General features: G+C 38.7%; 1 protein-coding gene and 1 pseudogene across 13 annotated transcripts in view; one reads left to right on the top strand and one right to left on the bottom strand.

The window, feature by feature from the left end:
• The window catches only part of ANO4 (anoctamin 4), a 171,121-nt gene extending 152,553 nt beyond the window's left edge, over positions 1 to 18,568 (top strand). For 6 of the 13 annotated variants that reach the window (XM_042469371.1, XM_042469370.1, XM_042469369.1 and 3 more), the window contains 7 exons: positions 783 to 925; positions 2,809 to 2,961; positions 4,122 to 4,269; positions 8,774 to 8,893; positions 11,799 to 11,904; positions 13,272 to 13,472; positions 17,922 to 18,567. In XM_042469371.1, coding sequence (XP_042325305.1) covers positions 783 to 925; positions 2,809 to 2,961; positions 4,122 to 4,269; positions 8,774 to 8,893; positions 11,799 to 11,904; positions 13,272 to 13,463 — 862 coding nt within the window. In that variant the 3' untranslated portion in view covers positions 13,464 to 13,472; positions 17,922 to 18,567. Of the gene's footprint in view, positions 1 to 782; positions 926 to 2,808; positions 2,962 to 4,121; positions 4,270 to 8,773; positions 8,894 to 11,798; positions 11,905 to 13,271; positions 13,473 to 17,921 lie in introns of those variants that run through there. The other 7 variants (XM_042469375.1, XM_042469376.1, XM_042469378.1 and 4 more) reach the window with 4 other exon arrangements.
• A 2,770-nt stretch (positions 18,569 to 21,338) lies between these two features.
• LOC121932164 overlaps positions 21,339 to 25,163 on the bottom strand; it is a 41,596-nt pseudogene continuing 37,771 nt past the window's right edge.

The raw sequence follows: 25,163 nt of genomic DNA, 5'->3' as shown, positions 1-25,163 counted from the left end.
GGTCAGAAATGCTAGAGTGCTGATAATCACCCAAGTGCTATTCTCTGACAGCAACCCCACAGGTAGCATTTGAGTAATTAAAAATGATGCCCCCAATACACATTTCATGAGGTTGGTCCATGAAGACTGATGTGTCAAAATCCATTGAGAAATCCAGCAGGAGCAACAAGATAGCACTCTCCTGTCCTAATCCTAATGAAAATCAACCATCTGGGTAATCAAGGTTGATTCAGTCTAAAATAAATCTAAATGGGCTTCATGGGCAACAGGATAGAAGGTACATGAGCAGCCTCTTAGATCAGTTTCTGTGGTCTAACTCAGGGTATAGATATTCTAAGCCTGCCAAAAATTGAAAGGGTTTCTGAAAATTGAAATGGAAGTCCTATGTGACTGTAGCATCCCCACAATGCTGGTGTCGAACTGAATACCTGAGTGCACAGAACTAAATCACTTCCATTCCATTCACTCTTGTTGCAATAATACATAGTGGGTAAAGCATGTATGAGCAAAATGGTATTGTGAATTAACCTGGCATTCAACAGCAAAAACAGCAGTGGAAGACCAGTCAGAACCTGATACTTTGGGTAGACAGATTTTCGGTGTGTATGCATGTGTGTGTGTGTGATATGAATTAATTAAAGTAAGATGGGTCCATTAACAGACATGCACATGGTTCTTCTCTGTGAACACATGTGTTATATGCCAGAGAGTGATATGTAAATGTTGATCTCAACTAGTCTGGAAAAAAAATGAGAATTTACAGACAAAATGCACATATGCAGGTTAATTCAGAATTGGTGGACTAGACGAAGATTGCGTCAAGAACATGGTTCACTACGAAAAGCAAGCTTCCCACAATGGGAGAAAGACTACAACCTTCAACCTATGAATGCCTATGGACTCTTTGATGAATACCTAGAAATGAGTATGAAAATTCTTGTTTATATTTCTTGATCACAGTATCATTTATATGTTGTATAATTTCATCTCTCAAACTCAAAAATTAAAGAGAGAATATTATGGGGAAATACTTCAGAGCGATGCTTTAAAAATCTATAGATTGATTATTCCCATAGGTTGATGCAGCCTATGTTTAGAACAGTTGTTTGAATCCAGTAATGGTAATCCCATGTAGTTATGGTTCCTTTGCATATCAGTGAATACAGCATATGGTTTCTGGCACCCAGAACCCTGTCTTTTCAGGATAAAGTGTGCTTATGCATTATGAAACATAGGATTGCCATGATTAGATCTGTTAGCACTAACTGGGTGATTCCAGATTTATTCTCATCTCCAATAGATGATATTAGAGTATTAGAGGTATAAATATTTCTTAGCATAACCTTCAGATTTGTGTATTTTCCTCCTTCCTTCCTTCCTTCCTTTTTTTCTTCTTCTTTTTATATGAAGATTTTGCATTAGGAATTCCTGGCTTCTTCCCAGTCCCACCTCTGCAGTTTCCTTCATGTATCTAAAAGCTTCTTTATAATTTCTTATTAACCAGACTTCCTTGAATATAGTGCTAGAGGCATATGAAGACAGCATTTTCTTGAAGTATGACATGTGAGTGGCATGTCTGAGTGCATTTATGCTAACATTTACAAGGTACTAGTTATGTTGGATATGAAAAATGTTGCTCTCGCCCTGTGGCCTGGAGCAATATCAAAGAAAGCAATAAGTACAAAATGTAAACCCCCATGCCTTTTTGAACTGACTTACTTTAAAGAGCAAACTTACAGTACTGTCAAAGCCAATGAAATTTGGGAGTTAGTGGGGCTTTTGAAAACGTGACTTTCCGAGTACTTTTTGCCTTCTCATCCTGGTCTTACAGCTTCCACAGATCTGTCTTCATAATGGCATGTCTCATTAGGAAATAAAGATAACAACACTGGGACATACCAAAGTCAGGGGGATTTCCCAGCAGACAACAGATCATTAATTAAATGGACACTCTGAGGCCTTGCCATTCAACAACAGATCAACACAGAGACTAACATGTAAATCACTTCCTCTCAACCAAGGGTCACACAGTACACACACACACGCACACGCATGTGTGTGTGTATCCCATTCACTCCCATGCCAGCATTCTCTGCAGATGCCAGCCACAGATGCTGGCGAAACATCAGGAATAAACTCTTCCAGAACATGGCCACATAGCCCGAAAAATCCACAAAAATCTGTGACCTGCATTTCCATTCACACAAATCCTCTTCTTAAACATACATTCAGCTGAAAACTACATGCAAATTTGGTGGTTCTGCCTTGTATGTAACCTTAATCGAGACAGAAGAATTAAAAATTAGCAAAAATAATATCTGAAGAAATTTGCTGAAGAGAGGAATTATTAACAAGGGAACAGATGAGATCTAGAAGCCTATAGTTATTTTCATTATTTTGGATGTGTGAGACATTGCAGTATTTTTTGGTTTGATCTAGCTTCCAGTTTTAAAATGTAAAGTGGTCTGCAAGCCTGAATGAATATTTGCTTAAAGCTTATTGATTAGAGTTTGGGTCTGAAATACAAATTCATTTGCTTTTGATCAGGAACCCAGGATTTCCATATGTTCTTCATCATGTCTTCTGTACATTTAATTATATCTGTACTGTTCCTAGACTATGTGTTTTAAGTATGAACTGTAGCACATGAGCAAATATGTTCAAGTAAAATATATAAGGGGACACATTAATGTGGAACAGGTAGAAAGAAGGGACAATGGTGTAGCTACATTCTAAAACAGACTTCCGTTTTTGTTTTGTTTTTTTCAATTTATGGCTGAATATGTCATTCCCCACCTCCCTTCACAGTTCTTCAGTTTGGATTCACAACTATCTTTGTGGCAGCTTTTCCACTTGCTCCACTTCTGGCCTTACTTAACAATGTTATAGAAATTCGTCTTGATGCTTACAAATTTGTTTCACAGTGGAGACGGCCACTAGCTTCAAGAGCCAAAGATATAGGTAAACTGTTTATCATTTTGCTCAGTATCACAATTTGTCTGATATGTTAGAATTGTGAAGCTATTTCAACAACAAGTAGAAAACTGAAATGTTCAGTTGAAGAAATACTGGTTATATAGATCTAAATCCATTTGCTCCTGTTTGATTGCTCCAACTTAAGTAAAACCAATATAATTCAGCTACTGATTCGGTGTGTATGTTCTAGTTGGGAGAAGAAGTTGAATTTAGGCCTAATAAAACTTTGGAAATAGGAGACAGAGACAATAATATTTTCAAAGGGGTAAAATGTATGACAATAAGTTTTCCTCAAAAATAACTGCCACCATTGCAGCCCAAGAAAGATAAGACACATTTTTCTTTCAATGAGCGGCAGTCAAAACATAGATCTTAAAATAGGACACATTGTAGTCTTCATCTTAGGAAAGAAGGAGATTTACAATGACAAGGAGGACTGGGTCTTGAGAGTGTGCTTATGAGGAGGGGGGAGAGGGAATGGCAAATATATCTATGCATCTGTGTAAAGTCACTTTGAACTCATTTGCTGATGAGAGTATCAAGTTTATTAAAATAGTTACACAGCAGACATTAGTGAGATGTTGAACTTGCTCTGAAGTTTAAATAGAGCTACCCAAGGGACATCAGTGTAGTGGTTTGAGTGCTGGACTTGGAGTCCAAGGTTTGAATCTCCATACTCTCTCAGCCTAAAAGGACGGCCGTAGCTAACCTCCTGACATCTTGCCAAGAAAGCCCAATGTTAAAGCCATCATAAGTTACTTTGAAGGCATATAACAATAACAGCATCAGGCATATGTACATCAGTGATCTATGCTTCTTTTCATAAGGTTGTTAACAGCTGTAAACAGAAAGGAAAAGGGGGAAAGTAACAAATATTAATTGCTCATGAAAATATATTGGCTGACATTTTTCAGTATACTTAACCTCAGTTATTGTTGTCTTTTTATTGATATATTTTGAATTGACATGTATTAAATAAAAACAAAAAAAATCCAGTTACCTTTAAGTTAGTTTTGTTGAATTCAGTGGGTCTTACTTCAGGGTAAAGATACAAGACCATACGAAACACATTGATGTACTAATCACTTTCAGTTATATTTGCATTTGAATTGCTTATGTTTATGTTTATTTTTTTAATTACACAGGAATCTGGTATGGAATTCTAGAAGGCATAGGAATTCTCTCTGTCATCACAAATGCATTTGTTATTGCTGTAACTTCAGATTTCATCCCCCGGCTTGTTTATGCTTACAAATATGGACCATGTGCAGGACAAGGGGAGGCTGGACAAAAGTAAGTTTTTGGAAATGTGCCACCCATTCATCCCGCTGTCCTTGCACCAGCATGTCAAAGGATTAACCCAGCTTTTAGTTTATAAATACATAGGAACAAGACAAATACCTAGTTACCTAATGTGGTAATAGGGAAGAACTTTTACAGAGTAGTTATATGCAAATAAGTTCATTAGTGCAGAAAATTAGAAAAATAAATATATCCGGCTCTCCATAGCCACAGTTCTCCATCCAGGAATTCAACAATCTATAGCTTGAATATATATATATATATATATATATATATATATATATATACACAAAAAGCAAACCTTGATTTTGCCAATTTATATAAGGGAGACCATTTTAGTACTCCATTGTATATAATGGGACTTGAGCATCTACGTATTTTGTTATCAGAGGGGGCGGGATCATGGAACCAAACCCAGTGGATACTGAGGGCCCACTATACTTCAGTTTTTCAATATGTTTTATAGCACTGCTAAATCATCCAGCAATTTTAGAAGAAGAACCTAACCAAATAATAATAAGAGATGAAATCACAGGCCTAGCTATTAAATATAGCATAGGAAAGCAATCAATTTGAACAACTTTTTAATAAGGGCAAGCCTTACAAAAACTTGGACTGGACAAGGAGAATCATCCTGTTGGATGAGGAAAATATGATATGTGATGGAGATGTTCAATTTTAACAGGACACACAGGTTACAAGGGGAAAGGTTATCAGGTGGGGAAATTCTGACAATTATGGTACTTATACATGTATGTTTGCATTTGAAATGTTTCTCCTTAGTTTTAAGGGAATTATATACCACGAAGAAGAATTATATTTTCTATTTCCTGTGCACAGAAATAAGTTATCAGTGGTGCATCTTGAGGGGCATAGTTTAGATACCACTGCACAGTTTCGGCAGAGTGACAGAAAATGAGCAGGTGAAATTACAATTTGTAATTTCTGTACTGATAACTCTTTCGCTCCTGTCAAGGATTTAGCACTTCAGTACATGCTGAAGGGAAAGGGGGAAGGGCATAATGAATTGTGTGAAATTATTCCATCAGTTTAGAGATTTGGGGGCTGTACATACAGCCCTGAAGAGGTGGCCTCCAACTGCCCTTTTCCTAGCCAGATCGGGGCCGCAGCAACCTCACGCTGTGGCCCCAATCTAGCCTTTCCAGTGCGTGAAAAGGAGCCCCCAAAACCGGCTCCTTTTTGCACCCTGGAAAGAGTGTGATAGCCGTGGTGGTGTGGCTACATGGTGCTCCTTTGGAGCAGCGTAGTGACACCGCACGCTGTGTGGAGTGGTACACCTTGGGGGTCAGAGTCGGAGTGTGTATTGTGAGTACAGTACACCCCAACTCCACCCCCATGCTAGCCCAAAGTGCCAGTCTGTATAGAGCCATAGTCAGGTCTGATTGTAAAGAGCTGGGCTTCTGTCTGTTCTTGCAAACATTGTATCTAATAAGCTGTATGGCATTGAAAGCCTAGTTTTTGCTTTGTTGTGTTTTTTCCTTCTCTGCAAAACCAATGGGGATAAAAATTTGAAACTGCATTGTTCAAAGTTTTTCGGTCTGCTTTGTTAGTGTCAGCTTGTTCTTATGCAGGGAGTAAGCAGCTCTTCACTAAGAAAGAGCTGGCTTTATGTATCTCAGCACCAAGATAGGCAACGTGTAATTTACTGTGCCTTTGAGGTATGTATGAGAACTGGGATACAGCAAACTGAAGTAAATTTGTCTGAACATTATCAGGTTTTATTACTAGGTCTATGACTGCATCGTCTTTGCCAAAGAAGAATTTATGTCACAAAGGTTTTTTCAGAAATAATCACCAGTAATTCCTGACCAGAATGCTGACTTTGTATACTTCAATTATGAGCAAGATGTGCTCACAGTTGATTGTATCCCACAAAACAAGTAGCCATGTCTACATCAAAGTTCCTTTTATGAGAAAATGACACATAGTGCTAGAGAAAATATTTGGGGATGAGTGGAAGTTGTAGCCCAGTTGCTGACACAGAGATACATCATTTAGTTCCAAACATGTGGAAATATGGCATGTCTCCCCTTCACCTCCGCAATCCAACTTTTAAACTACTGCAATCCCTCCCCAATATGGACATACACTGACCACTAGGAAGGGGCAGCAGAGCAACAATTCAGCTATGTTCCTATAGCTGAATGCACTGTGGCAGGCCTCCTCCAGAGGTCCCAGAAGAGCATGTAATTGCTGCACATCCATTTATAAGAACATAGGTAGCTGCTGTTGTGTTGCTCACCTGCTCTCCAGTAAATGGCCATGTTGTGAGGAGGTCTGTACCATTTGAAAGTGTGGGAGTGAGGGGGAGTTTGTTAGTTATGTGGTTGGAAGAGAATTCCAACCTCCACAATGACCAAAGAGGTGAGTTATGCCGGTGTGATTCAGACTTACACCTTTATAAGTCACTAAAAAGATGCCAGCCACTACCTGCTCCTGCTTTAAATCTTTTTTGGAAAAGCTAGTGTGTGCATGCATGTGTAGGGACTACTGATGGCAGGTGCTTGGCGTACTTTTCAGGAACAGTGTTCAACCAGCCAGATTCCTTCCCTTTCAAAGGCTTTTCTCTTTGGGCCCAACATTTAGCACATTATCCCACCAGATAAGCAAAAGCTTAGAAAATGTGTCTTTAAAATGTTACCTTCCTCAAGTAAGTGGCTGCCCAGCACTCATCAGCCAGCCAGATTTGTACTTTCAAAAGTGCTTCTTTGAAATGGGGGAGGACACATTTTCAGCAGAGCTTTGGATGAATTGTGGTCATAGACTGGGGAGATGATTAATATCTTAAATTGCATTGCAGAGAACTCAGGTTGCTGTTACTGTTTGTTGCTTATTGCTAAGTCTTAGCTAAACCAAGGGGCACATTTTGCTAACAACCTCAACCTCATTTCTTTTTGGAGGGCTCAAAATGAAGAAGAAATCCCTTCCCCCCATTTTCAATCTGGTCAGGCAGACACATCCTGACTGATGTTCCTTACCAATAATATTTCCATCCAAAAGAAGAAACTTTTCTCAGAACCATTGGAAAGGTAATAGTGGCAGTGGAAAGGTAGTGAAGGAGTTCTCTCAGAAAAGGCCACTTTGACACTCTAGTCAACTGCTGTGTTTGTTCCATTGTTCCCAGCTACCCATTGAATTGTAGCAACATTCATAGTTTTAATGAGATACGTTTATATGAATGCATTTTCCTCAATAATACAATTTATTTTAAAATTTCTGTAATAGCATTGAACTGAATGTTCGGTTTTGAGCATTTTAAGGGGGAAAAGGGGCTTTTTTTGGAGGGGGCACCCAAAATGTCACCCATGCCCTCATCCAATGCATATCTTTTTCATTCCAGTTCATGGGTGTGTGTCACTCTGCATGTTTTGCTACACTGGCCCAATTCAAATTGGTTTTCTAATCTTGCAGTGAGTTGTCATACAGATAATGAATTCTATGGGATGACACTTTTGAGGACAATCTACATGAATTGCACTTACTTTAAGTAGCTATATATTTTTTACTGATAAAGCACATCACCAGATATCTGTAGTTATTGGGCAGTCAGTAGGTGGCATGATAAATATTACATAGATAAATGAATAACATGGTCACATGACCAAATTTCATTGGTTACATAACAAATGAGCAGCTACGGTACTTGCTTGACTCAGAGACTGATGCCAGAGAGGGAATGGCCCTCTAACACAGGCAATTGGGACTTCAAACCCAGTGAAGGAGTTAAATATTGGTGTTTAGTGAACATTCATCTTCTCCCTGTTTGTTATAATAGTTGCAAAATAATTTTTATTGTTCTGGAATAATGAACTGAAACACACAATAGATTGAAGCCAAACGTACAAGTAGTAATAGCTAACTCACGTCTTACTGACTGCAACTACTCTAAAAGATTTGACCCCAACCCAATATGTGTCTCATTGAAACCAAGAAAAGCAGTGTAATTTTGCACAGTTCAGTTTCAGTCTAAAGTAATTGTATGATTAGCTGGTATCCTTACATAGGCATGTCCTCAAAATATATAATTTTCCAATGACTTATTCCTGAAAAAAATCTATAACTGTAGGTTATAAAAGAAGCTTTTAAAATGAGTATTATCCCCTTGAGGTGATGAAAAGAACATGAAGTAAGTACTTCAAAAACATGAGATCTTTTGAGTGCTTTCAGAAAATATAGTATAAATCTCAGTAACTGATGTTCAGAGATGTAAATAGTCCTTGGGGGAAGCTGTTTACCCAGATTGTCACAAGTGATTTGAACAAAACATAAATCTCAGTAACTGACAGGTGCTTTCCATATTAGATGGAGGTTTTGTAACCACCAATAGAGGATTATGAGCTCTTCTCTGTCTGTTCCATATTACTTAATAATCCAGAGAATTTGGAGGTGGGATTGTCCTGAGATTTTATCAAGACCTCTGAAGGTAAGAAAATTGAGTTGAACAGAGTTCTGACAATAAATTCTTGCTTCCCAGGTGTATGGTTGGCTATGTCAATGCAAGTTTATCAATATTTTTAGTGTCTGACTTCGAACGCCGTTCAGAACCATCATCAAATGGAAGTGAATTTTCTGGCTCACCATTAAAATACTGCAGGTAAATGCATAACAATACTACCATGTGGATCCTAACTCACTCCTCCTCTTCAGGGCAGTGGAGAGCATCTGGATAAAAATTAAAGGGGAAGGAAACAACAAGGACATTATTGTGAGAGTCTACTATAGACCCCCAAGTCAGACTGAGGAATTGGATGATGTCTTTCTAGAAAAGATGACCACACATTCAGAAAAGAGAGATGTAGTAGTGATGGGTGACTTCAACTATCCTGATGTTTGCTGGAAGTCAAACTCAGCCAAATCCTCCAGGTCTAGCAAATTCCTCACTTGCCTTGGAGACAATTTCATTGTCCAAAAGGTGGAAGAGGCAACAAGGGGATCAGCTATTTTGGATCTGATCCTAACCAACAAGGATGACCTAGTTAATGGGGTGCAAGCGGTGGGATCCTTAGGTGGGAGTGATCATGTACTACTGGAGTTTGTTATACAATGGAAAGGAGAAGCCAGGCATAGTCCGACATGCATTCTAGACTTTAGGAAAGCTGATTTTAGTAAACTTAGAGAAATACTGGGGGTGATCAGGAATACTAAAAGAGAAGGGAGTTCAAGATGGATGGGAGTTTCTCAAAGGAGAGATACTAAAGGCACAGTTTCAAACAGTTCCAGTGAGGAAGAAAAATGGGAGATGTCCCAAGAAACCAGGATGGATGACTAAGGAACTTTCAACTGAGCTAAGTATTAAATGGAACATGTATAAGAAATGGAAAAACGGAGAAATCACCAAAGAGGAATTCAAACAAATGGCAAGCACATGTAGGGGTAACATCAGAAAAGCTAAAGCGCAGAATGAACTCAGGCTTGCTAGAGAGGTTAAGAACAACAAAAAGGGCTTTTTTGGATATGTCCGCAGCAAAAGGAAGAAGAAGGAAACGGTAGGGTCATTGTGTGGAGAAGATGGCAAAATGCTAACAGGGGACAGAGAAAAGGCAGAATTACTCAACACCTTCTTTGCCTCAGTCTTCTCAGAAAGGGCAAATGGTCCTCAACCTGAGGATAATGGAGCAAAAGACATAATGGGGGAATTTCAGCACAGAATAAGTAAAGAGATAGTACAGGAATACCTGTTTAACCTAAACGAATATAAGTCTCCAGGACCAGATGAACTACATCCAAGGGTATTAAAAGAACTGGCATATGTAATATTGGAGCCATTGGCAATAATCTTTGAGAACTCCTGTAGAACAGGAGAAGTCCCAGCAGACTGGAGGAGGGCAACCGTTGTCACCATCTTCAAAAAGGGGGGAAAAAGAGGACCCCAACAATTATCATCAAGTTAGTCTGATATCAGTACCAGGAAAGTTTCGAGAGCAGATCATTAAACAGAGAGTCTGTGAACATCTAGAAGGCAATGCCATAATCACAAAAAGTCAACACGGGTTTCAGAGAAAGAAGTCATGCCCGACAAATCTAATCTCTTTTTTTGATAAAATTACCAGCTTGAAAGATGAAGGAAATGCTGTGGATATAGTATATCTTGGTTTCAGTAAGGCTTTTGACAGGTTTCCCCATGACATTCTTGCAAACAAGCTAGTGAAATGTGGGCTAGACAATGTAACAGTTACATGGATTTGTAATTGGTTGACTGGCCGAACCCAAAGGGTGCTCAACAACGGCTGCTTCTCATCCTGGAGAGAAGTGACCAGTGGGGTCCCACAGGGCTCTGTCCTGGGCCCAGTGCTATTCAACATCTTTATCAATGACTTGGATGACAGAATTGGGAACATACTTATCAAATTTGCAGATGACACCAAATTAGGAGGAGTAGCTAACAGCCCAGAAGACAGGATCAAAATTCAAAATGACCTGAATAAACTAGAAATTTGGGCCACAGCTAATAAAATGAACTTCAACACAGAGAAATGTAAGATACTGCACTTAAGGCGGAAAAATAAAATGCACAGATATAGGATGGGGGACACCTGGTTGAACGAGACTACATGTGAAAGGGATCTAGGAGTCCAAGTAGACCACAAGTTAAACATGAGTCAACAGTGTGATGCGGCAGCTAACAAGGCAAATGAGATTTTAGGATACATCAGTAAAAGTATCTAGATCAAGGGAAGTAATAGTGCCACTCTATTCTGCTCTGGTCAGGCCCCACTTGGAATATTGCGTCCAGTTCTGGGCACCACAATTTAAACAGGATGTTGAAAAACTGTAATGTGTCCAAAGGAGGGCGACTAAAATGGTGAAAGGTCTGGAAACCATGTCCTATGAGGAATGATTTAAGGACTGGGGAGAAGAGAAGGTTAAGAGGTGATATGATAGCCCTGTTTAAATACTTGAAGGGCTGTCATACTGAGGAGGGAGCTGACTTGTTTTCAGCTGCTCCAGAGACTAGGACCTGGAACAGTGGATGCAAGCTACAGGAAAAGAGATTCCACCTCAACATTAGGAAGAACTTCCTGACTGTAAGGGCTGTTCGACAGTGGACCAAACTCCCTCAGAGTGTAGTGGAGCCTCCTTCCTTGGAGATCTTTAAGCAGAGGCTGGATGGCCATCTGTCGGGGATGCTTTGATTGAGAGTTCCTGCATGGCAAGGGGTTTGACTGGATGACCCTTGTGGTCTCTTCCAACAGGGTAAGATTAAGCTTTTTAGAAGAAAAAGTCAATTAAAAATTATTGGCTGAACATCCCTTTCTTTCTGTCATCAACATACAAGAGGAAGTAAGTATCACAAAATACATTCCCATCTTCTCCTCACCCATCTGTTAAAGAGTTTGAACTATCTAAATGCACAAGGAGCTTCTTACGATCCTGCTAAATTTGGTCACATCGGTTACATGGTGCAAAATAGGTTCTTCTTTTCCTCTATTATTGACATGTACTTCATTAGCTACATTGCACTAAGATGGACATAGCTAATCCCCCCATTTGTTGTTTAGGTACAGGGACTATCGTGACCCCCCACATTCTCCAATGCGCTATGGATACACACTACAGTTCTGGCATGTCTTAGCTGCACGGCTGGCTTTTATTATTGTTTTTGAGGTAAGTTTCAGGACTGAAAAATATGGAGACTTGCACTGTATGGAATCTGGTTTTCCAGTTTAAAGCAAATTCAGTAATAAGATGTTAATGCATAATATTTTTACTGTTGTGAAATGAATAAAACTTGGGCAATCAAAAAATATCTTATAAAATGGGCATTAGCAGACTAGTTTCATAAAATAAAGGCTGCAAAGTAGCATAATCAATCTTATCAGGTTACTGGATAGTATGTTAATAGATGCAAATGCAATCACATACCAAACTTACACTTTATATGAAAGTGCATTTTACTGAAATCCAATCAACTTACCAAATTCAATCAGCAATATTTCAGTGACCGGTGAAAAGGAGTCTGCACAAGTGAACAGGGAAGCCATCTCAGCAACACTAAGTAGTGTTCCAGTTTCCCATCCTTGGTATAGGAGATGGATCCAGTTGCTAGCCAGTCTATCAGCAGGCCTATACATCACCACACCCTGAATGAAGGGAAAGAACATGGAAGTGACAAGATATAGAGCAAGAGCATGACTTGATCACATGAATTCCTCCTGCCACTTGAGGCAGGCATATCCCCTGACCCAGGCAGGAGCCTGGAGACCTCTTCCCCAAGTGCTCCAATAGGGGCTTCAATTGGCAGAGCAGCAAGCCAACTCCACTTCTCCCTAGAAATGGTCTGAAGCAACCATGCCTGCCCCCATGAATTTGTAACAAGTAGGAGGGAAATAACATGAAACAGACAACATTGATATCTGAGAGGCAAAATCACAGTGAGTATAATGACCATTTCTGCCCACAGGTAAAATTCCTGCCCAACCATCTTAGCCAGTGACTAACACAGTTTCATATCAATCAAAAATAATACCTTTGAGATGCAGGGTAGAGAAAATCTTGACTAGCATCCAGGTTGGCCTGTGTCCAGACTCATGGAGGGAACTGCTCATCTAAGCTCTGCTGCCACTGGTAGGCCAAGGGAAAATGTCTCCAGTAAAAAGTGTGGACTTTCTGCCCAATGGGATGACAAAAGGACTTTTGCACTCTAGAAAGAAGAGAGCCCAGGTGCTCCACTTTGCTCTCAGTAAGCAGGGACCCAGGGTTATAGTGACAGCTGGGAATGAGGGACAGTTCCCCCTTGTTTAATATACACACATTCCTTTAGCAAAATCAGTAGATACAGATTAGTAAAACTAGTTAGTCATTGTCCTATGTCACTTAGAAGTGCATAGGTGTTCCAAATGCTGAAGTGAAAATCAGCAAAACAAAACCATAATATGTGTACAAAGAGACAATTGTAAAGACTGCACTTTTGTATTAAGCCTCATGTTGAGCTTGAATGCTTAATTCATACATTTTAAAAAACTTTTTTACAGCACCTCGTGTTTTGCATAAAACACTTGATTTCCTATTTAATCCCAGACCTTCCCAAAGATTTGAGGGATCGTATGAGGAGAGAAAAATATCTGATTCAGGAAATGATGTATGAAGCAGAATTGGAGCGACTCCAGAAAGAACGGAAGGAAAGGAAAAAGAATGGAAAGTCTTATCACAATGAATGGCCATAACTAAACTGGGTGAGTCATTGTGGATTATAGAATATAGATTAGTGCTTCAGGGTGTTTCCAGATGAAACTTTTATTTTGTTATCACCTTGCCTTATTTGCAGAATTAGACAAAAATTCAGACATGGTCATCTTGAATTTGTATTCCACCAGTGTTTCCCCATTGCTTCTTTTTGCTAGAAGCATACTGTACACTGGAGAAATGGGGAAAACAGCTTACACCAGTGATGGTGAACCTATGGCACGCGTGCCAGAGGTGACACTCAGCCCTCTCTGTGGCCACATGTGCCATCACCCCAGCACAGAGCTTGCCAGAGTTCGTTACTAGAAAGCCAGAGGGACAGGGCACTTTGCAATAAATAAGTGGGTTCTGGGTTGCAGTTTGGGCACTCGGCCTCTAAAAGGTTCACCATCACTGGCTTACACAATGTCTTTTGACTGATGTTGCAAAGTATGTATAAAAAAATGCTGAGATCATTTGAGGAACTCTGTAACAGGTTCAAAAATTGTGGTGGCAAATAGGCAAGGTGTCTGTACATTTATCCTATATATATTCATTGGAGATGTGACACATGATCAGTGGGAGGGAGGAGTGAAAGAACACAAGGGGGGGGAATGGGGAAAATCTATGGTATTTCAATAAAGATTTTGGATGCTGCCTGTGCAAACAACCCTGCCCTCTTTTGGAGGGAAATAGTTCCATCTTTTCCCAAAAATATCCATAATCCCTTGTTTCAGATCAAAGCCAATATATGGGAAAACCATTTTACAGATTTATATGATCAAATGGATAATTCAATGTTCAATCTAGAGCTAGATGCTGCAACTCTTCCTTTTTGGCCACCAGTTTCTAGCTCAGAAATTAAATGTCTAATCCAACAATTTAAGCCAGCGAAAGCCCCTGGTGCACACTATATTACATATGAGGTAATAAAGAACAATCTAGATTGGGGGATATCTATCCTAACCTCACTCTTTACTGCAATAGACCGTTTAGCAATAATTCCAAAGGACTGGGGCCTTGCTATTATAATTCCTATGTACAAGAAGGGTAAAAGAGATGACCCTGCAAATTGTTGACCAATCAGCCTGCTAAATCAGATTAGCAAATTATATGACAAACATCTCTAGGTTAAATTAATGGATTGACTAGAATTTGAAAATGTCCTAAAAGAGGAACAGGCAGGATTCAGGGCTGACAGATCAACAATTGACCATGCAGTGGTTCTACAACATTTAGTAGAGAAGTATTCTCATGCAGGCCAACCTCTCTATGAAGCATTTATTGACTTTAAGTCAGCGTTTGACACCGTCCCTAGATCTAGACTGTGGGAGAAACTTAAATACCTCAATAGACAAATGCCTACTTTTGCTGCTTGTCAAACTACATGAGAATTCCAGCTTGAAGGTGAGATGTAGTACACAAGGACATGTCACTAAGGAAATACCAGTTAGGAAGGAAGTCAGAAAAGGATGTGTACTGGCTCCAGTCCTAGTCAATTATTATATAAACTCACTAATTTCCTTTTTGAGCAATTCCACTTTCAATCCCCCTAAATTAGCCAATAGACATATTAATTTACTATTATATGTGGACGACGCAGTTATTTTATCATTGACTCCCATAGGCCTCAAGAGAGCATTAAAATCTCTTGCTCACTGTTGTGCCGAAGAGAAACTAATAGTAAATTACACCAAGACTAAGATCATCATCTTCACAAAATGTCCCAAACAGAGAAGTTGGATGTTGGAAGGACAGTCTCTTGAACAGGTTAAAACCTATAAATATTTGGGGATAGTATTCCAAGCTTCAGGAAGTAGAAATGGCCATTTAGAATATGTCATTCAGAATGCACAAAGAATGGCTATTGCTATCCAAAACTATTTCTTTACTAAGGGAGCACAGGTTATCCCTGCGGCAATCAAACTTTTTATGGCCAAAGCTAAATCACAATTGTTATATGGGGCCCAATTAGGACCTTACAGTTGTTCAACTGCCCTTGAAAGAGTTCAAACAAAATTCCTGAGAAGCATATTCCAGGTTGCCCAATGTGTACCAAACGCTGTACTGAGAAGGGAAGCAGGGATTAGGAAAATCGACACTAGTCTGTGGATAAACATCTTTAATTACTGGCTAAAGTTAAATAATAATCTTGGTGGACTAGCCCAGCTAATTGTAGCAGATAACTATAATTCCTCTTGGGAAATAGCCATCTATAAGAAATTGAATCTTCTTGGACTATCTAGAAATACCATCTTAATGATAGGACTAGAGCAAGCAAAACTGGCCATAAAGCAAAGGATTCTAGACAATGAAGGGCAAACTAAAATTTCTACCTTTTCTAGACATTTAGTGATAATCAGTTGTCGTTATCATCTCCAGTGTCTTATCTGTACTGTGTAACCTAACCCAGTTTTAGAAAAGCTCTATCATTAGCTCAATTTAATGCTCTCCCAACTTCAGTATTAGATGGGAGATACAGGAAAATACGCTACGATTCACGGCTCTGTTCTTGTGACAATGGTGCTATAGAAACTACAGCCCATGTTCTCTTGTATTGTCAAGAGAAGGGCATTCACCATCAGATGATTATTCCTCTATTAATTAAATACCCTGGACACTCTGATACCTTTTATTTACATTATTTGCTAATCAGAATCCAGATGATGTACAGTAATGTTCCAGACCCCCCTCCCGCGTAAAACAAAAAACACGTATACAAGTAATGGGGCTCGTGCTCACGGCAGCATGTGGCAGCAGCGCGCATGCACCATTGTTTCTTCTAGCGCACAGTGCCAGAAGAAGCAGCGTATAATGCGCCCGCATATAACGCGGGCGCACTGTAATTAAGGTAGCTAAATTCTGTTATGTCATATGTAAGATACATTCACAATTGGTCGACAATAATAGATAGAGTTTGACTCTGCTTTATACTCCTCGAATTGAATTTCAATAATAGTTTAATAATTGTGCTGTACAGTTATTATTTTATTGTTTTTTATTATTTTATATTGGTCAATGACTGAATAAACAGATTGAATTGAATTGATTTTGGATGCAAAATCATGAATATACAGGTAAAATCAAAACAAAACGTACTGGAAAGGAACAATACTTCCAGGGACTTTCTTCCTTTCTGGATGAGCCCATGGATAATCTTAACACATATGGAACATTATTTTATTAGGACCAACATGGATAACTATAATGTTTACAGTTTTCAAACTGCACTTTATGTCAGTTTGCAGAGTTCAACATGTCACTGATATCAATAGAAATGAAACTGAAAAACTGTTTAATTGCATTTTGAAATCAAAAATCCTCGGTGCAACAGTCTTTTGACAAGTTTTGGGGGAGGGCATCTATGCACAGCTGTATGTTCTGGTTAAAAAAAATCTTCAAGAACTGCTTGACATTAGATTTCCTGACCATGTATTTTTTCTTTCCTGTGACTTGGGCCCTAATTAGATGGCAACCCTGTATGTCTATCTCAACTTTCCTCTCCATAATGCCTAGAAGAAAACATCTGGCATTCCATTTCATGGAAAAGTAGGGAGCACTAACATGTCTGCCATTTTCAGATGGGCACACATACCTTCAAGACTCACCTTCACACATACCTTCAAGACTCTTACAGGTTTCCCCCCAAAATGGCCTCATATTGCCTGAGGGAGGCTGAAAAGCTTCCAGGCATGTCTCTATAGCTGAGTGCACAACAACAAAGGCATTCTCCAGATCTTCTTGGGGATGCTGGAGGATGATGTCATGGTTATGCAACCCGCTATAGAGGCAGAGTCAGAGCATCTGGGCTGCTCCCAGAATCTGGCCCACAAGATGGAGGGCCCCAGAAGAAGACATTGAGTCCTGTAAGAAGGGAGATGGAACAGAGTTCTACCTGGGCAGAACTTTACACTCTTGTCTTCCATATAGGGTCTGAGCCATCAAATCTAGTTTGGGTATTGATATTCAGGGCTGACAATTATTTATTATTATTATTATCATCATCATTATTTGATGATGTTATATTTATTCAATAATATACAACTGACTAAATATATCATCATCAAAAATAATAATGTGATTGTTATTTGATTGCTATTTATTGTTATCATTATATTTATGTGTATAGCAACTTTTCCCAATCTGGGACTTAGAGTAGTTTATGAAAGTTAAGACTAATGCAGCTAAAATCTTCAAAAGTTACAATATAATTAAACAAAGAACTCTATTTCTAAACTGCTAGTTCCCTCTGACTCCTGTGTTAAATAAAAATATATAAAATCAATTAGCAGTCTTCTAGCAACAAAAAAATGTAGATCTGGATGTAGTTACAGATGCTCAATAGTAATTAATTTCATTTGGCTCGTGTGCTTAAATCTGGCGATCTATATTAATAATTAAATGCATGTGTTTTTTTCCATATGTATGTGCTAATTTGTTCTTGTTGCATATATCTGCAGGTAGCAAACCTATATTCTGTTTGCTTATTCCAGTTCAACAAGAACACTACCTTCAAGAGAATGGAAAAAAATGCAATCTCAATGCATGCCACAATATGAAATAGCAAACAGGAGAGAACATTTCAAGGAGTTAACAACTGTGAAATCATTTTTGCAATCTAGTATACGATTGCTATTCATAGACCATTCCAGGCAAAAAAAGAAAAAGAAAAGAAGAAGCAGCAGCATGTTAGTCCGGTTTTTAAAATCAAAAAAACTTGTATACCGTGGACTATTTTTCAGCCTGTTTGCTACTCTTTTGCATTATGTTCCATCTCACTTTTTCAACTCTTCATAACAGTAAATATACATACAAATCTGAATACTTTAGCAATGCCTACTACAATAGCATTTCCTACCAAGGTACCATATATATCAGACACACTGTTTACAAAACATATTACATGTTTTTGTTTATATTTGGGAGGGGAGGTGTTATATCATATATATGTATAATATATATAAAGTATATAGAGATTGTTTATTTGTAAATAGCAAAGAATAAAATAAACCTATGGTGAAGAATGTCAAAATTTCACTTTAAAAATATCATCTATGTAAAGCCATCTTTAATGCTTCTATAATGTGAAACAATAAACTTTAAATATAAATTATGGATGAAATTCTTGTCTTTTGTATCCTGGTTATTTTACAAAACAAATGTAAAATGAAATTGGTAATTTACCATGGCATTGCCTTTTTAAACCTGATCAACTGACTCATGATGGGACCACCTTAGGAAGCATTTGCTCTGAGTATAGACTTACCTAGAAATTTAGATAAGTATGAGAGAGCCTTCGACTTCACATAAGTATGAGAGCTTGTCCTCTTGCATCTTAAGATATTTGTCAAGGAAGCTAAAGCTACAATGCCTTTTCTGCAGTGGCGCTCTGATTCTGAAATTATATCTCAACCTGATTCTTTTTTAATTTCTCTTTTCACTAGAAATTTAAGACACTTGTATTTCAGTGGTGTTCTAATGGGGGAAACATTTGATTTTATTGCTAACTTTCTTGCAGCACTTTATGACTTTTGTTTTTAAGCACCGTTAGTGTAATGTATTTTGTTATTAATTTTAGAAACTGTTACTGTTGTTATACTTACATTTTTTAATTCATATTATAGGCATACCTCTGTTAACAAAGAAGCTCCTTTTAACAAAGGAGATTATTACACAATGCTGAAAAGTAAAATTTTAAAAGAATAAAAGCATTTTGGCTGGTACTTATCACACAGTGTCATGTCCATCTTGCTGCTGCCTTGCGTTCAGTTTGTTACTGTTGTGTACCTTTTCACTGACAGGTAAAACCCATCAATAGGCTCTCAATCTTGCCGCTATTCCATTTCTGACTTGGTGTGGTAGATCCCTTCCACCGCAATTTCACTTACCAGGCAGTCACGTGGTATGAGTGGGCATCATTCTGCCCCTCTCCTTCGCCCAGTGATCATGACTGCCAGTACCTTCCCAAAGCAGGCTGCTGTGTGCACAAGATCTGGCATAGGACCTTATTCAAAGTATTGTGATAGTGGGGCCATAGCAAGACTTCAAGCCGTACAAACTCCAGGAAGCCACTTGGAGTCCTGAGAAGCCCCAGTGCAACAGCACCCTTCTCCAAGCAGCGTCAGGGTAAGTCGTTCTCCTGCAACCTCCATCACCCCAATGATGCCCGATCTCTCTGTCTCCCCCATGCCCCCACCCACTTATTTCTCTTCCCCCACACCCCACATACAACAGAAAAGGTAAACAGCAGCTGTTTTCAGAATCTTTTACTGAGCATGTGTGAACATCAAAATGGAGCCTACTTCACCAGCTACCCCTAGCATATTCTTCAAAAGCACAGCTCCAGAAGTCTGGCTGCAACAATGAAAATTACAACAAAAATGCCAGCTGGTGAAGTTTCTGAGCATTCCTGTCCAGGCGCAGAATAACTCAATTGTGTGCTTCGCAGAGACCACAAAGAAGAAAGATAAAATCAGCTGGAATGCATTTTGGAAGATGATGCCAAACGGCTTCTGGAAATTGCAGAATGTTTTTTGCTTACTGGTGCAAATTTTACCTGGCCTGGTCATTTCACATATTTGTATGGTTTCAAATAAAAAGTTTGCTGAAATGTGCTGAACTGCTCTATGTATTTATTTTTTATTTTGGTGGTATTGGAACCCATCCTATTCTTTCCATGTTATTTTTGCCTCTGGTACCAAATTTTCTGTTAAACAAGCAATGTCCAGGAAAACATCTACTTCATTAACTGAGATAAACCAAACAGCCGCGCCAGTGATGCAGAGGAGAAAGCAGCTGCCCCTTTCTCCTCTTTAGCGCCAGGGGTGTCCAGGGGCATGAAGCCCCAAGGATGCCACTTTTCCAGGCCAAAGAGAAGCAACATTTTGCGCTTCTTGTTGGCCTGGAAAAACGGCAGATTGGGGCCGCAGGGCTACCAGTGAGGCTGCCCTGGCCCCAATCCACCACAAAAAGGGGCAGTCTGTACTGTGCCTCAGTCCCTAAGATCAGTCAAAGAACCTTTATCAATATCAGGCATACCAGAAGTGCACATTAAGAGCAAGACAAAAGGCCTTCTTAATAATGGTTATTTTTTTCTGTAAAACAATAAAAGCATTTTGGCCTTTACAGTTCAATATCATCTTTGAGTGGATATTTGGCAGCCACGATAAAGAGGAAAGTTTAGTATGTATATTATTCTAAAATTGTTACTTTCACCAAGTCCTAAATAAACTGCTTATGCTTTCAGAATCTCCAAGTTAAAAGTCTTCCACAAGTTGTGAAGTCGAAGGCTTCTTTGTCATATTACTTTAGATTCCCATGTTCTTCACTACTATTGTTGTTTTAATTAAAAAATACCACTTCAAACTGTGAACTTTATCAGAGGACCATCTAGAGATGGACAGGCTATTTCCCTTAACTGACATTTTCAGCTTACTACTACTTGCTGAAACTTCCTTTTCCACATAAGATGAAAGATATAAACTGTTTCCAAACAGAAAAAAGCTGGACCAGAAAGGAGCAAGCAGCTCCTCCTGCTTTTCCTATGATGATATTTCCAACTGTCCACAATTGCTTTTAGTTTTTTTTAAAAAAAAATTACCTATGTCAGCACATAATGCCTGTTGCGCTTTGAATGTCTTATCTTTTATGCATTGTAAATTACATACTTCTTGCTTTTTTATGGATAGAATAAAAGGGTCTCACAAAGCGACCATTTTCAATGGCATAGATAACATATTACGTTAATAAATCCCCTTTGGATTTATGCTAATATTTAGAATTTACAAAATGCCCAATTTCATAAACTACACAAAATGTACCATTTTCAATGCATCTACAGAGCATCTTTTTTTATTCAAACATAAGAAATGGTCAGACAAAATATTACATACATTTCTTCAGTAAAAATAGTAAGCATTTAAATTTAAAAATTTAAAAATAATTATTAGTGGATTTTTTTATTACCACAGGCTTTAAGCTACACAACTTTCTCAAGCATTGTCATATTGTGGTTACCAACGGGTTTATGGTTCACTGGGGGGGAAACTCCATGGATTTCCCTTTTTAAATTTTAACTAATAAAAATAAAAACTAAACATTGTTTTACTATGTATACCACAGCCTTAAATGATGTTCATTTAGAGTTTTTTTTCCTCTGTAGAATAGCTCTTCTCTAGATCATATTCAGAGGTAGAGCATCTTCTACATCATTACAGATTGCTATACCATCAGTCTTCTTCAGATCTGACCTGATGCGGTGGATGGACCTTTCCATACAACTGTACCTGTAACCAGAATGGTTTTAAATTCATAGAGATGTTTATTCTTTGTTTTTTTTACCAAGACAACACTCCACAACATTTGTCCATTGAAATCAATAACTTTAAGTGTAAAAGCAGTGTTGGGTTAAGGGAAACATGTATGGCATATATTTTGTGTTTTCATTATTCTGAAAAAACACACCTGCAATTAGGCATAATGGCTTCCCTGCTGGTCTTGAGCCCTCCCACTTTAAAAACAGTTCTAGGGCCAAAACGTAGAAAATACATGTAAAAGATTTTCAAAATTACACTTACCCATTTAGATTTCCAGTATACAAAGTTGCCAACAAAATCTGCTTTGGTAAACAGAAGTTTGGGGTCCACTTCTTGGTTTAATCCCCCTAAAAGATAATTGGATCAACCATATGCCCCACACTATGCAATTCATTAAAACACATGCAGCTCAGATAGTGAACAAACTGCTTGCACACCCCCACCTTTGGTGGGATATGATCCCAGTATTCTCTTGGAACCACAGGCCATAGAGTGGTTTCAGAGATTAATTTGTAAATAATCACTGACATTGACCAAGATCCTGCACTGCACGGGATGGAGCATAATGTTCTACCCATGCAGTTAGTCATGCAAGCTTATTTGCAAAGGCAGGTGCATCTTCTCTGAACCAATTAATGCATGGGGAAGGATACAGGACATTCAGTAAATATCCAGCTGCTTTTCTACAGCTGAGAGCAAGCAGTTGAATTCAACCAACTTAGGCCTGGTACAGACTGCCGGTTTGCGGTGGCCTGGGACCAATTCTAGGGTTCCGGAGTGCACAGCATCCGCATGCTCCAGAACCCTAGCACGTATGGACGGTGCCATCTGTATGCAGCACCATCCATAGAGGGCACACATGTATGATGCAAGCGTGGCGCTGCGTCCACACCTCCGGGTGCTGTGCTTACCTCATGGACGTGTGACAGGTGCAGTCATGGCATGCTGAGCACGCCACAAAAAAACTCTACTTTTCATAGGTTCTTTTTACTCCGGAAGGACGTTGCACGGTTTGGCTGCTGCAGCATTCCTCCGGACTTAAAACAAGAGCCTCCAATCCTCCGTTTTCAAGGAGTCTGTTGAGCCCCTTAGTCTAGACTAGGAATGTACACATCTATCTTGTTTACACTGAATTTCCCAGACTCCCACCAGTGTTCTCATCCTATTCTAATTCCACATGGAACTGCAAAACCTATTTCCTCCTCACACACGGAAATTCATGAATATTTTCCTAATGTATGTATTTCCATTGTTTACAAGAGAACATGGAGAAACAGAATGATTCCCAATTGGCAAAGCAGTCAGACAAAGCTGCATCTTATTACCCTACTTGTTCAACTTATATGCAGAACATATTGTAAGAAAAGCAGGCTTGGACACAGAAGAAGGAGGAGTGAAAATGGGAGGAAGGGATAATCAACAATAATACTAGCAGAAAACCTCAAAGACCTGGAACAACTACTAAGAAATATCAAGGAAGAAAGTGCAAGGGCAGGCCTATTGTTGAACATAAAGAAAACAAAAATCTACAGCACTAAATAAATAAATGATGACCACAGAAAACCTATGCAAATTTTAATTAGCCAACGAAGAAATTAGATAGTGTTACCTGTTGCTAAGCTCATTATTGTTCCCACAATAAATGTGGCCATGGTTCCTAATGTACTGAAGTAAAGATATGACAGTGAGTACCAATATTCTTGAATAGCTGGTCTGGAAAGGAAGAAAATTTTAATGTTTCCATTTAATATTTAAAATTTAAGTGCAAATCAGTTAAAACACAATACAGTTTAAATCAAGGGTAAGATTTGAGCAGCCTGCAAAGAGCCCCAATGCCCACCATTTTGAGGGGATAGTTGCTTAAAAATAAAGAATTGTGCCTCCAGAAATCTTGAGGAGCATGTGATTTTGCCTCCTTCCCTCCCCCTACATCAGAAGCAGATGAGACCCACACATTGAAAAATAGCATGGGTGTGGTCCCTGGATAACTCACAAATGCCCATCTCTGGTTTAAATGGATGAAAATGGCAACCCTGTTAACATTCACCTGAGAATAATGGCTTATTCCTAAGGAGACATGTCTAGTTACAACTTATGGAATAATAAATGCATGTGGCTTAATATTTAACTCCATCAGTACATCTGAAGAAGCGGACTGGAAACTGAAATGAACAAATCACATGCTGAAATATATCAGTGACTTTTAAAGGTGCTACTACATTCCTTCTTTCTCCCTCAACCTTTCCATTTTATGCTGGAACAGACTAACACAGCTACCTCTTTCAAAAAAGAGATGATAAATTAACTAATAATTTTTCTGTTCCACTAGTAGGCACTAAACACATCTCTTTAATGTTCCCACTGTACTGGCATATCACAGTAAAGAAAGCCTCTGACAACAAAGCACTTTTTACAAAGTCTTTTTTGCTGGGAGGGTGGTTAAGAAGTGGAGAAACACAGACTTTCAGTTGCTGGCTTACAGCAACATGCCTGCAGAGTAAACAGTGCAATGCATTTGAGTTGGAAAAGAATGGGACCAGTCCCCTCAACCAATCTTACTCTAGTTGTGTGTGCCTGCTTACAACAGACAAAGTAACAGCTGCTGCCTCTACAATCTCTTACTGAGCATGCATGAACAGCAGAAACAGAGAGAAAGAGGGGAAGTAAATTAGTCTGTCTCACCAGTTACCTCTAGCATTTTAAAAAAAGCAGAAAGCTACGGGTTTGGCCACCAAAATGGAAATCATAACAAAAACAGAAGTTGGTGAAAGAAGGAGTAATTACCTTGATGCATTTTTTGAATGAGCTATTGAGTAGGTTCAAAATATTTTGTGTCTACTTATGCAAGGCTTATCTGATCTAGTTGTATCGTTTCATGTATGCATACTTTTACATCTGAATAAAAACTTTGGTGAAAATGTTGAATTTCTTATCTACTTTGGGGGTATAGGGATCTATCCCCAATTTTTCTGTTATTTGCTACCTCTGGTACCAAATTTTCTGTTAAAAGAAGTAATGCCCAGGAACACATCTACTTCATTAACTGAGATATACCTGTAATTTATGCAACTTTATATTTAAGGGTTTTAAAACGTAATATTTATTTTTATTATTTATTTGATGCATTTTAGCAGCCTTTAAGGTTTATAGCACAAAACATATAAAATTCCATATTTTTGGTTTTGTGTGCCTTCAAGTCATTTGGAACTTATCATAGGGGTTTCTTGGTAAAATTTGTTATATCTTTGCCTTCCTGTGAGGCTGAGAAAATGTGACTTGTCAAAGGTCACCCAGTAGGTTTCTATGACTAAGCACAGATTCAAACCCTGGTCTCCACAGTCAAATATTTAAAGCACTAATCCATAAATTCATAACCTAATTTTAAAC

This window comes from Sceloporus undulatus, chromosome 5 (assembly GCF_019175285.1).
Source record: "Sceloporus undulatus isolate JIND9_A2432 ecotype Alabama chromosome 5, SceUnd_v1.1, whole genome shotgun sequence".
NCBI classification, from domain to species: Eukaryota; Metazoa; Chordata; class Lepidosauria; order Squamata; family Phrynosomatidae; genus Sceloporus; species Sceloporus undulatus.
Note: the sequence above shows the minus strand (reverse complement) of the source record. Positions and strands in the feature narration are given on the sequence as shown.